The 14,930-nt window shown below is 46.2% G+C and overlaps 1 protein-coding gene across 1 annotated transcript; it reads left to right on the top strand.

Moving 5' to 3' along the window:
- The first annotated feature begins 279 nt into the window (after positions 1 to 279).
- HPX (hemopexin) lies at positions 280 to 9,031 on the top strand. Its single transcript, XM_030333215.1, has 10 exons — positions 280 to 434; positions 582 to 646; positions 744 to 815; positions 992 to 1,113; positions 2,748 to 2,901; positions 3,576 to 3,788; positions 4,046 to 4,177; positions 8,151 to 8,281; positions 8,362 to 8,524; positions 8,663 to 9,031. Exons 1-10 carry the CDS (start codon positions 352 to 354, stop codon positions 8,920 to 8,922), a joined length of 1,395 nt encoding a protein of 464 aa, XP_030189075.1. The 5' UTR covers positions 280 to 351; the 3' UTR covers positions 8,923 to 9,031.
- The last annotated feature ends 5,899 nt before the right edge of the window (positions 9,032 to 14,930 follow it).

The raw sequence follows: 14,930 nt of genomic DNA, 5'->3' as shown, positions 1-14,930 counted from the left end.
CAACCACAGAAAGGTGCTTCTCAATCCATCTATGCCCTTCCTTGACCTTATGGGCACCTGGACCCATCACCAAGGTGATGAGAGTCACAACTGGGCATCAATGGCAGGGGCTAGTTACTGCTCAAAAGTCATTGAAGGGGGATGGGGCCTCTTGCCGGGAAGAGTTAGTCTTGGACTCAGATTTCTGTCCAGACCCTGACCTTATTTGCGCTGATGTAATCAGCCAATATTGGCATAGTTCTGACAGACAGGACTTGGAGTTTCAGCAGGCTCGTGGTGGGGGTGGTGCTGCTGCCATCTCTATATAGGGGGCTCATCCAGGTGCCCAGAGCTATCCTGTGGCATCTCAGCATGGCTCGTGCACTGGGAGTACCAGTTGCACTGGGGTTGTTGGGCCTGTGCTGGTCTCTGACCTTTGCCCACCCTCTTCCTCCGTGAGTAAAGCTAGGGTTGGGGAAGGACTGGGGACTGGGCTAAAGTGGGATAGGGCCAGTTTTTAGGGCCCTGCAAGTTTGAAGACAGGAGCTAAAGGAGAGGGATTTGGCCCAGTGGATCCAGACAACTATCTGTCTTGTCTCTAGGGATGGTACCCCTGGGAACGGAGCTGAAGGTGGGAGTGGGGCCAGAGTGAACCCAGATGTGACAGGTGAGGCCCCAACTCCCTGAATCTGTCTGTTTGTCTGTGTCTCTGCATTGTATTACCTGACTGGTCTTTTACTTGTATCTCCCCACCTCCATCCCAGAACCCTGTTCAGATGGCTGGAGCTTTGATGCTACCACCCTGGATGAACATGGGGCCATGCTCTTTTTTAAAGGTAGGAGGGGCTGGGTTTGGGGCATTTGGGACTTCAGACTTGGTCCCATTCACTGAGGGTGTATCTGTCTGTGGAAGATCTCAGAAATTATCTGAGGGTATCACACACAGCTTCTCTGTAACTATCTCAGTAGGCCAAATGTTTGTTCTGGGTCCCTCAGAGTGTGTGTTTTTCAGGGGAGTTCGTGTGGAAGAGTCACAAATGGGTCCGGGAGTTAATCTCAGAGAGGTGGAAGAATTTCACCAGCCCTGTGGATGCTGCATTCCGCCGTGGTCACAACAGTGTCTTCCTGATCAAGGTACTTCTGGGCCAAGGTCAGGGCTGGGCCGGGAAGGGCTGGAATGGACATTATAGAGCCTCCCACAGGTGGCCCTAGCATGGACTCCTTACCTGTAGGTTCCAGATTTCCTCCCCCTGTGCCTCATTTTCCTGAAGAAGCTCAAGCCAAGGGAGTGTATGTGCATGTGGGCCTGGCAGGCACAGCATCCAGGGGCTATTCTTCAGGCCCAATCTTTATACAGATTTCTCTGCTACTCCTGATGCTTTTGTCCATCCTTTCCTTCCTGGTAATATCTTCCCTTGATTTCCATGACTCTGCATCAAGTACTCTTTGTATGGTGGCCAGGCTGTTCACAACAATGGCATCTGACTAGGGTGTGAGTGGAAGATGAAATCAAGTCTTCTGTGCTCACCAAGTCCCATGCCCTGGCCCAGGCTATGTCTGCTCAGAGGAAGGGGCGCCTTCTCCTAATTTGCATAAGGTGCTGTGTGCTTGGGGCAGCCCTCGCTGCCAGCTTGATTTCCCCTCCTGCCTCTTTCTTGCTCTTTTGAAGCTTCTTATCCTCAGCCAGTCCCTGTATGTTCCTTGGAGATCTGTCCCAGATATACCCTCCCTGGGTGATCTCAACCATTGCTACAGCTCTGAGGACTCTCTGTGTTGTGGACACCAGATCTGGATATCTCCCAGAGCTCCAGACATCTCGTTCCTATTTCCTGCAGACATCTTCAACTTAGATGTTCTGTAGCACCTCAAATTCAATATCTCCCAAACTGAACTTAGTATCTTTCTCACAAACCTACCCTTCCTGCTGTGTCCCCTGTTTCACTAAGTGGTACCACACTGTGCCAATTCCTACAAGTCAGGTACACATGGGGCTCGAGTTCTGGCCTTTGGTTATCTTTCCAAGCTTTTCTCCTCCCCCACCACATTCACTGTGTGCCAGCTACATGAGACCACATGAGTTGTTTGTGCAGGCTTTGTGCCGGCTGCTCCCTCTGCTCCCTCTGCTGGTAACACCCTTTCCACACTTGTCCACCTGAAAAATTCCTACTCAGGCCTAAATGCTTCCTCCTCTGTGAAGGCTTCCAGGAATTCTCTAAGTAAGCTTAAACACTCTGCCTATATTCCCAATGCATTTCACATGTTTCCACTTTGGTGGCTGCATGGCTAGGATTGTAGGAACCTTTCTGCTTTTCTACAGTGAACTCTTTGAAGGCAGAGACAATCTTGTTATCCTTTTATCCTCAGTGCCTTTCACAATATCTGGCATATGGTAGTCATTTAGCAACTGTTTCTTGAGTGAATGGATGAATACATAGATAAACAAATGAATGTATGAATGGATGGATGACTGCAGGATGACTATGTGTGGATGTGTTTGCCAAGACTAATGGTGTTACAGATAAGTGTGCCATGGGAGTCTCTGGTTGTACACAGCCAGATGTGTGCATGTGTTATAGCAACAGTGGTGGGATTTGCACAAACTAGTATTTGTGCAAGGGGTCAGCACATTGTTATCCACAGGTGGATCAAAAGTGTGTAGGCCTACAGGAGGACATTGTATAGATGCAATATATCAAAGATGTTGTGTGTAAATGCAGAATGGCAGCATGTGGAGGTGCACAGTTAAAAATAGAGTGATCTATATGCAGGGGGACAAAGTCTGGGTGTACCCTCCGGAGAAGAAAGAGAAAGGATATCCTAAGTTGCTCCAAGAAGAGTTTCCTGGAATTCCATCCCCAGTGGATGCAGCTGTGGAATGTCACCGTGGGGAATGCCAAGATGAGGGTGTCCTCTTCTTCCAAGGTCAGTCGAGGCAGGAATAAGAGAGACTGGAGTAATGGTTGGTGGTGATTGAGGTAACACAGGGATGGTAGAGCCACCATATGGCTTCCCAAGGAAGGGAAGAAATAGAGATGCCAGTTATGATCTAGAGGTCAAATAGGGAAAGGAGAGGAAGTCATCCTGGGTGAGGTAATGGTGCAATTTTGCTAAAAGTTCTTCACTGTTCCCCATGACCCTTAGGATAAATCTGTATTCCTTAGTCTTACATATAAGGTTCTCCATGAGCAAGTTCCTACTGACCCTCCAGCCTCGACACTCATCATGCCCTTACCTTGAATATGAAACTCCAGAGACACTATGCTGTTCCCTATACACTCAATCTGCTTCATGCTTCAGACTTTCCTTTCTCTGGAGTTCCTTTTCCTCCTATTCTCTGCCTTGTAACTCCTGCTTCAGGTATTAATTTAAATATCACCTTCTCTGGAAAGTTTTCCCTGTCTCTCCTCACCATACTTGCTGAGCCAATCATGTGCATTTTCCTGCTGAATTTTATTGTATGATCATTCTCAACTGTTTCCCTGTGGGCTGTGAGCTTCACATGGCCAGGATGATATCTGGCCCAGGTTGGGCCCAGTGCAAGTGTAAGGGAGGGTGTAGCCTGGCCCACTGAATGCTTGTTGATTGATCGGACAAAGGTAACCACACATGGTTCTGGGACTTGACTACGGGAGCGACAAAGGAGCGTTCCTGGCCGGCTGTTGGGAACTGCTCCTCTGCCCTGCGATGGCTCAGCCGCTACTACTGCTTCCGGGGTAACCAATTCCTGCGCTTCAACCCCGTCACGGGAGAGGTGCTTCCAAAGTACCCTCTGGATGTTCGAGACTACTTCATACCCTGCCCTGGCAGAGGTGAGAAAGCTCTAGCCCCTGAAACCTACTGGAATTCATCTACCTCCCCTGAGTTTTCATACCCCAGCTCCTACCTAAACTCTCTGGTATAGTACTTTGGCCCTTGCCCTAGCCCCATCTCCATGCTGGATCTTCCCAGTTGTCCTCCTGTGGGAGAAGCCTACATTCCCACTAATCCTTGCCATCTCTTCCACCTCAGACTGCATTCTGATCTCTGACCTCCCTCTGTGTTCCCCCTCACCTATTTCTCTTCCCAGGCCATGGACACAGGAATGGGACAGGCCATGGGAATGGTACCCACCCTGGCCATAGGGATGTGCGCTGTGGCCCAGATCTAGTCTTATCTGCACTGCTGACTGACAACCATGGTGCCACGTATGCCTTTAGTGGTGAGAGATACCCCTAATTCCCCCATCTCTGCCCTCCATTCCTCCCATCTCTTTCGCATGTATCTCCCATCTCTGATGTACTTCCTCCAATTTCATCACTGCATCCCTTATTTGTCCCCCTTGGACCCCATCCTTAGCATCCTCAGCATGCAATTTTTTATCCCTCATCTCTTCTGATGCATATTGTTCAACCTTGTCTCTCATTGCCCAGGCCTCTAACTTCATCTACCTGTCTGCTTCCCAGTACCCTCTACTCTCAGGTCTGTGCCCTCTGTGGGTCCATATAACTCCTTATATTATATTCCCTTTGCTCTTGCACATCTTGCCAGGTCCTCTAGCTCCCCCTAAGTATATCCTTAGGAGTTCCATCTTTTTCCAAGTTCTTGTTCTTAGTTCAGGCCTCTGGGCACAGCATTACCTGGGGAGGTGTTCCTGTTGCTGAGGACCTGCAACATGTTTTGGTTCCCTTAGACCTTCACTAGCCCGAGGAGGTTTCTTCTTTTAGTGACTGGGGAGACACCTCTCTCCAGACCTGTGGCATTAATTGGTAAAGGCCATGTAATGATACCTAGGGATGTTCTGGGTTTAGTGAGGCACAAAGTGATGAGTCTTGATCCACACTTGAGGATAGCTCCAAGAGAAGGAGTAAAGCAACCACGTTACATTCAGCCCAAGATAAATGTATGATCAGGTACAAATGTAAAATAGTTGTGAGAACACAGAATGGTGAAAATCCTGTTTTGCTCTTAAACCCTGGACAAATCTGATCAGACATGACTACCAAGCTATACTGAAAAAGACACAGTCATGAGGAGAGTATATCTCCACAACAGAAACGCATGCTATAATGAGAACATTCATCCATGATGAAACACACACCTTCAGTGAAAATAGAGACTTATACTGTAAATACATGCCCATGGTAAGAACACATAACTATCAGACCATGAAGCTATGGTGAAAGCATAGGATCACCAGGAGAACACACAGAAAAAGTGAGACAGAGATAAAGGAAAGGAGGTAGAGATCATTGAGAAATCAGGGCCATAGGGACCACATGGGGATGTAGAGAGAATACCCAGCCATGGAGAGATTATAGAACCTCCAGGCCATGTGGCCCTAAATAGAATTTAGCTGTACTCCAAAATCAAAAGTATTAGATATGTTCCCTAGTTGATGACAGAGTACCAGCTATGGAGAGAATACCATTATGTTAAAAATCCCCAGCTGAAGTGAGAATTCACTATCTTGGTGAAAACACTCATGTGACTCAGCTACTTAGCATAGGGCTGGTCCTCTCTTCTCTCCGATATATCTTTCTTTCTCTGCATCATAGCTTCTTACCTATTCTTCCCGCCTTTTCACAATGTTGGCTTGAACGAGGACCATCATGCCCTCTTCCTTCTCTCTATTCATGATCTTTTAGCCTCAGATCCAACTGGAAACTGCCTCACTTACTCTTTTTCCTACTTGGGTCGCCAGAGAGCAAATCTGACCCAGCCCATATTTTTATTCCAGACCACATTGAAGTGATTGCTGGTCAGTGTGTGCATTGGCTAGTGATGGAAAAGGGGCTCATCACTTATTTCCTCTGTACAAAGAGCACCACAGCCCATTCTCAAAATAGGGGCCACGAGCAGGGTAGTTTCATAAGGAGGTGAAGGTGGATACGGAGTCTCCATGACATACCCAGTAAACAACTATAAAGAGAACTTGTGGTAGAGTGGGTAGAGTGAGAACATCAGCTATTTATTCAACAAATAATGATTGAGCACCTGAGAGGCACTGGGCATTTTTCTAGGCACTGGGATACAGTAGCCAACATAGCAGATGAGACACATGCCTTCATAGAGCTTGACTAAGGAAAACAGGGCAATAAGAAAGAAAAAGAAAAGAATAATTTAGGTAGTTGTGAAGTGTTCTGGGAACACCAGAATGTTTCTTATTCTCAAATACCATTTGGTATGGATTTAAAAATTGTTGATGTTTTTAAATATGAAATTGAAAATGTTAGGTGTCAAAAAAAGCTGCGAAGAAATTAGGACAGGATAATGAGATAGAGGTGAGGAAAATGAGGGTCCCCTTCTTTGAAGAAATGCTTTTGAGCTGAGATTTCAGTGATACAAAGGCATTAGGTACATAAAGCACTGGAGGAAAAGCATTTTAGGGAAGGTAGACAGCAGATACATTGATGAATCAGGAAAAGAGGCCAGTGAGGCTAAGGAACAGTGAAGGAGGAGGTGAGTGGTTTGAAAAGAGGGAAGCAGGGGCCAGATTAAATAGGCCTGGTAAGGATTTTCAACTGTGAAAGAAAGCCAGGAGGGGGCCTTGAGCATGACTGTGATATGTTCTCACTTATTTTTTGAAGATCATCCTGGAGTACCCAACTCATTAAAGATATAATTGTATAAGCAGGGAATCCAGCTAGTACTTCTTGCAGTTGTCTGGATTAGACACAACAACAGCTTGGACTAGGATAATAGCAGAAGTGGTGAGGAGTCATCGTAATATATTTTGGAGGTTGAGCCAACAGCATTTTTTAAAAAAGTTTATTTATTTTTGAGAGACAGAGAGCGCTCATGAGAGAAAGGGAGGGGCAGAGAGAGAGGAAGAGAAAGGATCCCATGCAGGCCCTGTGCTGTCAACACAGAGCCCAGTGAGGGGCTCAAAGTCACAAACCGTGAGATCATGATGTGAGCCAGAATCAAGAGTCAGATACTTAACTGACTGAGCCACCTAGGCACCCCTCGAGCTGACAGCATTAACCAATGGATTAAATATTGGTTGGAGTGGGGAAGGGAAAAGAGAGGTTTCAAGAAATGACTTAGCTTTTGGGGCCTGGGCAACTAGGTGACCGGTAGTTCCTTTTCCTAAAATTGGGAAAGACTAGGGAAAGAGTAGGGGTGTGTGTGCGTGTGTGTGTGTATGTGCATGTGTGTGTGTGTGTGTGCGTGCATGCGCACATACGTGTATGTATTTGGCAGGGGGCAGAAATCAGTTTGCATAGGGTAGGCTTTTGGTGCCTAATGGACCCACATGGACATGTTGGGTAGGCAGTTTAGTTTAAGCCTCATGCTCAAAGGAGAGGTCCATGAAAGCTGAAGAAGACAGATCAAAAGTCATCAGCATAAAGATGGTATTTAAAGCCTTGGACTGGGTGAAATCACCAAGGCAGTGAGTGTAGGTAGTGACAAGGCCCAAACTAGAGGATTCCAATATAAGATACCAGGCTAAAGAGAAGAATAGTCAAAAAAAATTTAGAAGAACACTGGAAGAGGCTGGTATCACAGGAGCCAAGATCCAAAAAAAGATCTTTCAAGAAGGGAGTCGTGAGCAGTCAAATGCTGCTGAGAGGCGGAGCAGGATGGAGACAGAATCGACGATTAGATTTGGCAAGTTGGAGGACACTGACGACCTTGAAAAGTACAGTTTCAATGGAGGAGGACATAAGTGTAAGTGAAGTGGGGTAAGGAAGGAAAGATAAATGGGAACTTAGACAATTCCTTTAATAAGTTGTTATGAAATGGGGAGAAGAAAATGAGGATGCTGGTCTGGCTACTCCCTCATTCTCCTGTCACCTCAAGGGATTAGAGAACACCACCAAAATGAGAACACTCAGTGGGAGTGTGCTGTGGTGCTTCCCTTTCAACTTCTGGTCACTGTGTCTCATCTGTAGTACTTTTGTACATGGATGTCTGAGATGTGTAGGGAGCATCCACCAACCTTCTTGGGACTTTGGCCACTGTTCTCCATGCTTGCCCTTCTGTCAGGCCCCCAGTGACTCCAGCTCCAATCAGGTCACCATGCCCAACTTTGCTGAAGTCCTGCTCTAGCTCCTCTCACCTGGCCTCTTCACTCTTGGCCTCTGGATGTTCTCTCCTCCTTCTCAGGACCTATTCCTGTACCTGTTACTTGCCTGTTCACTGCCTGGCCTTTTACTACCAGCACTAAAGGTACCTCTGATACCCCACAGGGTCCCACTACTGGCGTCTGGACACCAGCCGGGATGGGTGGCACAGCTGGCCCATTGTCCATCAGTGGCCCCAGGGTCCTTCAACAGTGGATGCTGCCTTTTCCTGGGATGATAAACTTTACCTGATCCAGGTATGTGTTGGGAGAGAAGCTTGAAATGGTGACTGGGAGAATATCCAGCTCTATGCTGATTAATGTCCTTTTTCCTCCAGGGCACTCAGATATATATCTTCTTGACTAAAGGAGGCTATACTCTAGTAGATGGTTATCCAAAGAGGCTGGAAAAGGAATTTGGGAGCCCTCATGGGATCAACCTTGAGGCTGTAGATGCAGCCTTTACTTGTCCTGGGTCTTCTCGGCTCCACATTATGGCAGGTGAGGGGCATCTGGCTACTAAAGGGTGACTTATTCTGCTATATCTCCATGGCATAGATCCCCATCAGGGCATAAGAAGGGCAAGATCAGGATCCCCATGATGTGTAAGCCATATTATGTCTGATGCCTTCTTCCCAGGACGGAAGCTGTGGTGGCTGGACCTGGAGTTAGGAGCCCAAGCCACATGGACGGAGCTTCCTTGGCCCCATGAGAAGGTTGATGGGGCCCTGTGTGTGGAAAAGTCCCTTGGCCCCAACTCATGTTCTGCCAACGGCCCTGGCTTGTACCTCATCCATGGCCCCGATTTGTACTGCTACAGTGATGTGGAGAAACTGAACACAGCCAAGACCCTACCCCAGCCCCTGAGAGTGGACAGCCTCCTGGGCTGCAGTCATTGAGAGGAGGGCTCTTGACATGAGTCTGGCATAGCCCCTTCTGCCTATTTTCTTTACAATAAAGCCAGAGTGCTTCTTTGCTGGACTCAAGGGGCCCTGGTTGTGGAACAATCTCACTTCTTCCTTTGAATTAAGAAGCTAATGACATCTCTTTGGAGGCTCTCAAGTTCAAATGAGGCTGTGGGAAGCAAGGGAGGGGAGGGCTGAGGGACAAATCCCTGGAAGTAGATCCACACTCCAGACCACGGCCTTTTCTGGTTTAAGGCCAACCCCTCCTGACCTGGGGGCCCCTTGTTTTGTGGGAATTTGGTGGCTAGAACAGCAGACTGACAAGCTCCAACTGCCATACAGGGCTTTGCACTGGGAGGCCAGGTCATAGAGTGGTTCTTGATATGCACCAGTCAGTCCTACTGGACCAGGAGACTGCCTAAGGTTCCTTCACCAGCTTCAGTGGCTGGGAGGGAGGGAAGGAGATGAATCTGGGCCTCTTAGATCAGGATGGACCCAGGACTTGAGGTTGGCTGGGGCTGGGAACAGAGGTTAGGGGTGAGGCACCAGAGCTGTGGGGTCCACTCCCAAGAAGAATCTTGAGCTTTCTCCTTCATCCCTGATGATGTCTGGATGATTATCCTTATAGGGCTGGCTGCCCTTCCTTCCATCTGAGGGGTAAGGATAAGGCCAGAGTCTCAAGTCTGGGCCTCATTCAGTTGATGTACTACATCTAGGGCCATCACTGTATCATACTAGAGAGCTTGGAGGTGTCTAAACAGTTATCCAGCAATTCTGGTACTCAAGGTTAACTTTCTCCTCTCTGAGGAGGAAATCTAAGTCTCTTTATTCTCTTCTCCCACCTGCTCTGTCACTTGGAAGCCTCTAGCTTGTTTCCAAGGAACTCACAGAAAAGATCCTACTCATGCTTCTTTCATCCACTTACCTCCTATGTGCAGAGCAGTGTGTCAGTCAATGAATTACACAGTCCCTGCCCTCAATAATCTCCAACTCTATATCACGGTCAAGAGGGGGCCCCAGAGAAGGCATTAGACAAATGCAATAAAGTGAGATAGAGATTAAGGTGGAAGACTGTATATACAAAGGAGAGTGGAGCCAGCAATGCCTGGGATGAAGGGGTTAGGAAAGCCTTTACACATAACACTTAATCTGAGTTTCAAAAGAGGAGTAGAACGTATGGAATCCCTTTAGCAAATATATATTCACTGCCTACTATGCAGTACCATTCCAGGAGCATTATAGGCAGGAGGGAACACAAGCAAAGAAAAGCCAGAGCAGAAGAAATAGCCAGGATTGGGAACCACAGTAATTCAGGGGAGCTAGATGAAGGGCTGGTGGGAGATGAGGTTGGAGAAGGAGGCAGGGGCTTATGAGTTCATGCCAGGCTAAGAAGCTAAGATTTTGTCTGTCTTTGGGGGCAATGAAGACCTACTGAGGGATTTTAGACATGGGTATGGAGTGTTGAGGTTTACATTTTAGAGAGATCACTGTGACTGGGTGAAAGGAGGCCACAATGGATGTGAGATCACTGAGGAGACTGGTGCTGTTACTAGATGGTAAATCACATAGACCTGGACACTGGGTGGTAATGGAGATGAAGAGAAGTAGGTCGATCAAGAAGTATTTAGAAGACAGTCTATAGGGCTTGCTAAAATACTGGATAGAAGGCTGAGGGGGAAGTGAGAAATCTCACCTCCAAACTGCTCTGTGGCCCTTTTTCCCCACTCATAATTGCACCTCTCCTTCCCAAACTTCTCATGGCACCCTCTTGAATTCACCCAATGGTTAATAAGCTTCTCTATATTCTCTATACACTCCATAGTTAATACACTTCTCTATCTCTTTACCTCCAGCTTTAACTGAGATCAGGCTCTGCTCCAGGGTCCCCCCTCCTTTCCCTATAGCTGTCCCAATAGATGGGCAACAATATCAGTATTAGTATGACTCCCATACACATGTGTACCATTTCTCTTCCTCTTTAAAAAAAAAGTTTATTTTGAGAGAGAAAGAAAGAGGGTATGTGCATGCATGCACAAGAGTTGGGAAGGGGAAAGGAGAGAGACAGAGGGAATCCTAAGCAGGCTCCATGCTGTCAGTGCAGAGCCTGATGTGGGGCTGGATCTCATGAACCATGAGATCATGGCCTGAGCCGAAATCAAGACTTGGATGCTTAACTGACTGAACCACCGAGATGCCTCTTTCTTTCTTTCTTTCTTTCTCTTTCTTTCTTTCTTTCTTTCTTTCTTTCTTCCTTCCTTCCTTCCTTCCTTCCTTCCTTCCTTCCTTCCTTCCTCCCTCCCTCCCTCCCTCCCTCCCTCCCTCCCTCCCTCCCTTCCTTTTCTTTCTTTCTTTCTTGTTTAATATTTATTTATTTTGAGAGAGAGAGAGGGAGAGAGACCGAGAGAGGAGGGGGAGGGGCAGACAGAGGGAGACATAGAATCCAAAGCAGGCTCCAGGCTCTGAGCTGTTAGCACAGAGCCCAACGTGGGGCTCGAACTCACGAACTGTAAGATCATGACCTGAGCCAAAGTCAGACACTTAACCGACTGAGCCACCCAGGTATCCCTCTTCCTCTTTCTATGCAGGTTAAATTCCTAAATTCCTTCTTTGACATCATGCAAGTGAGCCATACCTCTCTTTTTTTTTTTTCTTTTTATGTTTATTTATATTGAGAAAGAAAGATAGAGAGTGAGCAGGGGAGGGGCAGAGAGAGAGGGAGAATCCTAAGCAGGCTCTGCACCTCCATCAGCTTGGAGCCTGACATGGGGCTTGATCCCTCAAACCACAAGATCATGCCCTGAGCCAAAACCAAGAATCCGACGCTCAACTGACTGAACCACCCAGCTTCCCCAAGCCATACCGTTCTTTTTTTTTTTTAATGTTTATTTATTTTTGAGAGAGAGAGAGAGAGAGAGAGAGAGAGACCGTGAGTGGGGGAGGGGCAGAGAGCGAGGGAGACAGAATCTCAAGCAGACTCCAGGCTCTGAGCTGTCAGCACAGAGCCTGATGTGGGGCTCTAACCCACGAACTGTAAGATCATGACCTAGCCGAAGTCGGACGACTAACCAACTGCACCACCCTTGTGCCCCCATACCATTCTTAAGGCCATCATCTACCAACCTTCTGCTATGTCCTCTCAGTTGGTGAAGCCATCCAATTAGTATGACCAAACTCTGACCCTACTCATTATTCACAATTGCTCTTCCTGTGAAAAAATGCCTTAAGTTCCACCATCGCACTTGTGACCACAACCTCTTATCCTTGTTTCTGCCTCCTGCACAACTACATTCTCCTTCTCCACCTCCTTGATTTTATAGAGATGTTTGATCCCTTAATTATCTCCCAGTCCTCCATCCCCTCAAAGCCATTCTTTCCTTACCCTAGGTGAACATCAAGATTGATCACCTGAACAACTTACTTAACAATACTTTTATTTCTCTGTCCCCTCTAATTTCTACTTAATCTAGCTATAAAAAAAGAAAATAAAAAGAAAAGAAATACAAAAACCAATGTTAGGTCAGAAAAAGAGTGAGAACTTTAGAATCAGTCATGTCTGAATTCCAATCCTAGCTAGGCCACTTACTAACTCTGTATATTTGAGAAATTTAGCCTCTCTGAGTTTTGTGAGTGGTGTTATGTGTGTGTACATGCATGTGTGTATGCAAAAAAGGAATGCATATTGTATTGATGGCTGTTCAATAAAAATACAGAAATCACTCCAGATATAACAAGTAGAGGAGGATTTAAAGCAAAGAATTTGTTACAAAGTTGTAAGGGAGGGGGGCAGCTGGCTGGCTTGGTCAGTAGAACATGTGACTCTTGATCTTAGGGTCATGAGTTGAAGCCCCACATCGGGTGCTGAGCTTACTTAACAACAACAACAACAACAACAACAACAACAACAACAACGTAATGGAGATCTGCAGAAGCATAAAAAGGAAAACAGAGTTATTCAGAGACCAGGAAACTACCATTCACCTTGGTTTAGAGGGGGAAAAGGGAGAAAAGTTATTGCCCAAGAACCAAGGAGCTGGAATGTACACATCTACATGAGTGGATCAAGGAGCTGGAGCCTACAAATCTGCACTAGCTGCTGATGCACCTGGAGTTTGCACTGCTGATGCTACTGGAATCACCTCTGCTTTTGCTGGGCAGGAACCACTGCTGCTGATGTTGCCAGAGGCACCTCTCCCTTCCCCCTACTCTCCTCATGCTACAAAGGCATCTGAGAAATGTGGCTTTCAGATTTCCAGCCCGGTTAGTACAGGGAAGGCTACAGAAGAGTGGGTGTGGGGATGAGTACAAATAGGCAACATCTGCCACATATATTCATCATATATGAGTTGGGTGATAAAACCTAACTCAAATTAGTATTAATTAAGCACAAAGGAAATTTACTGACTTACGGGACTTTAGGCAGAGGTAAATATAGGTATTAAATTGATGTTGTCAGGCATCTGTCTCACTCCACCCCTTAGCTCTGCCTTGAGTTGGCTTTGTTCTCAGGCAGGCTCATCCTTCCCTGTGGCAAGATGTCTACCAGGTTTGCCTTCTATGAACACCTCTTGCCCAACAGTTGCAGGAAACTGCTCATATTCCATCATGTACCCATTTCTGAATTGATCACTTTGACCTGACTCTAGGTTAGGGATCCAGCACTGACATGGATATGGGACTGAGATGATTCCCGTCTGAACCACATAGAGTGGGGTGGGGATGGATCTTCAGAGAAAACTGATGTGCTGTTACCAATAAGAAGGGGGTGGGTGCCGTGCAGATAACAACAATGGCAACAACATGTTCACGACAGGGTAATACTCACCTTATAAGGTTTTTCTTGTTCTTCATCCAAACGTATTGCTTCCTCAGATAAAGATTTTGACAATATTGATATCACCAGGTGCAAAATCCCTCAACCTCTTGCCTGCTCCACTTTATTAATTACCCTACCTATACCCTTGTCTTCATTTCTATCCATTCAGCCCATAAAGTTAAGGTGTCTAATTCTTCTCCATGAACTCTTGATCTTACCTCCTCTTATTGCCTCCAGGATTTCCCTCCATCTCTCATCATCTTTTTTCTTTCCTTTTTTTTTAAAGTTTACTTTGAGAGAGAGAGAGAAAGAGAGAGAGAGAGAGAAAGTTGGGGAGGGAGAGAGAGGGAGAGAGAGAGAATCCCAAACAGGCTCTGTCAGCGCAGAGCCTGATCAGGGGCTCAAACTCACCAACTGTGAGATCATGACCTGAGCAAAAGTAGGATGCTTAAATGACTGAGCCACCCAGGTGCCCCTCATCATCTTTTTTATTTTCAAATTCATCTTCTCCACTGGTATCTTTTTGTAATTTATACCCATGTTCAAGTCTCTACCATCTTAAAAAGACAAAACCAGAATCTTTAACTTCACATATCACTTTTCACCTGTCTATTCCTTCTTCCAAATTTCTCGAAAGAGGGGGGGGGTCTGCACTTATTTATTCTACTTCCTTATTTTCATTTGTTCAATGTTCTTGCATTGTGGCTTCTGCCCTCATTTTCTGCTGACACAGATCATATCATGAGGATCCAGGCCTTCAATGTTGCCAAATTCAAAGGATACTTTTTTATTGGAAATCTTTGCTGCATTCAATGCTGTTGACCACTTCTTCCTCCTTGAAAGTCTTTCCTCCCTTGGATTTCTTCCATGACATTACTCTTTGCTGATTGTTCTCTTACTGTGTCTTCTCAGTTTTCTTCTTAGCCTTCTTTTCCTCTGCTGGCTCCCCAAATGCTGGTGGTACTCCTAGACTTCACCTCAGTCCTTTTCTCTTCTCACCCTATATCCTCTTCCCAGGAATATACTAAAATAGTTCTGTTCAAGAAGGGCATTAAGTAAGTCCTTGCTAGGCCTAGCATCTGACTTATGAATGCCACTCCATATAATATTTGGAAATATTTTACTCCTTATAGATTTTTCAAATCATAACAACCACCCAGAAGAGGGTTTATTGAATAAACTACAAGAA

The sequence above is a fragment of the Lynx canadensis genome, chromosome D1, assembly GCF_007474595.2.
Source record: "Lynx canadensis isolate LIC74 chromosome D1, mLynCan4.pri.v2, whole genome shotgun sequence".
In the NCBI taxonomy this organism is placed as follows: Eukaryota; Metazoa; Chordata; class Mammalia; order Carnivora; family Felidae; genus Lynx; species Lynx canadensis.
Note: the sequence above shows the minus strand (reverse complement) of the source record. Positions and strands in the feature narration are given on the sequence as shown.

Coding starts and splice junctions, on each gene's coding strand:
- HPX (XM_030333215.1), top strand. CDS start 352: ATGGCTCGTGCACTGGGAGTACCAGTTGCACTGGGGTTGTTGGGCCTG. Junction 816..991: donor GGCCATGCTCTTTTTTAAAG/GTAGGAGGGGCT, acceptor TGTGTTTTTCAG/GGGAGTTCGTGTGGAAGAGT. Junction 1,114..2,747: donor ACAGTGTCTTCCTGATCAAG/GTACTTCTGGGC, acceptor ATCTATATGCAG/GGGGACAAAGTCTGGGTGTA.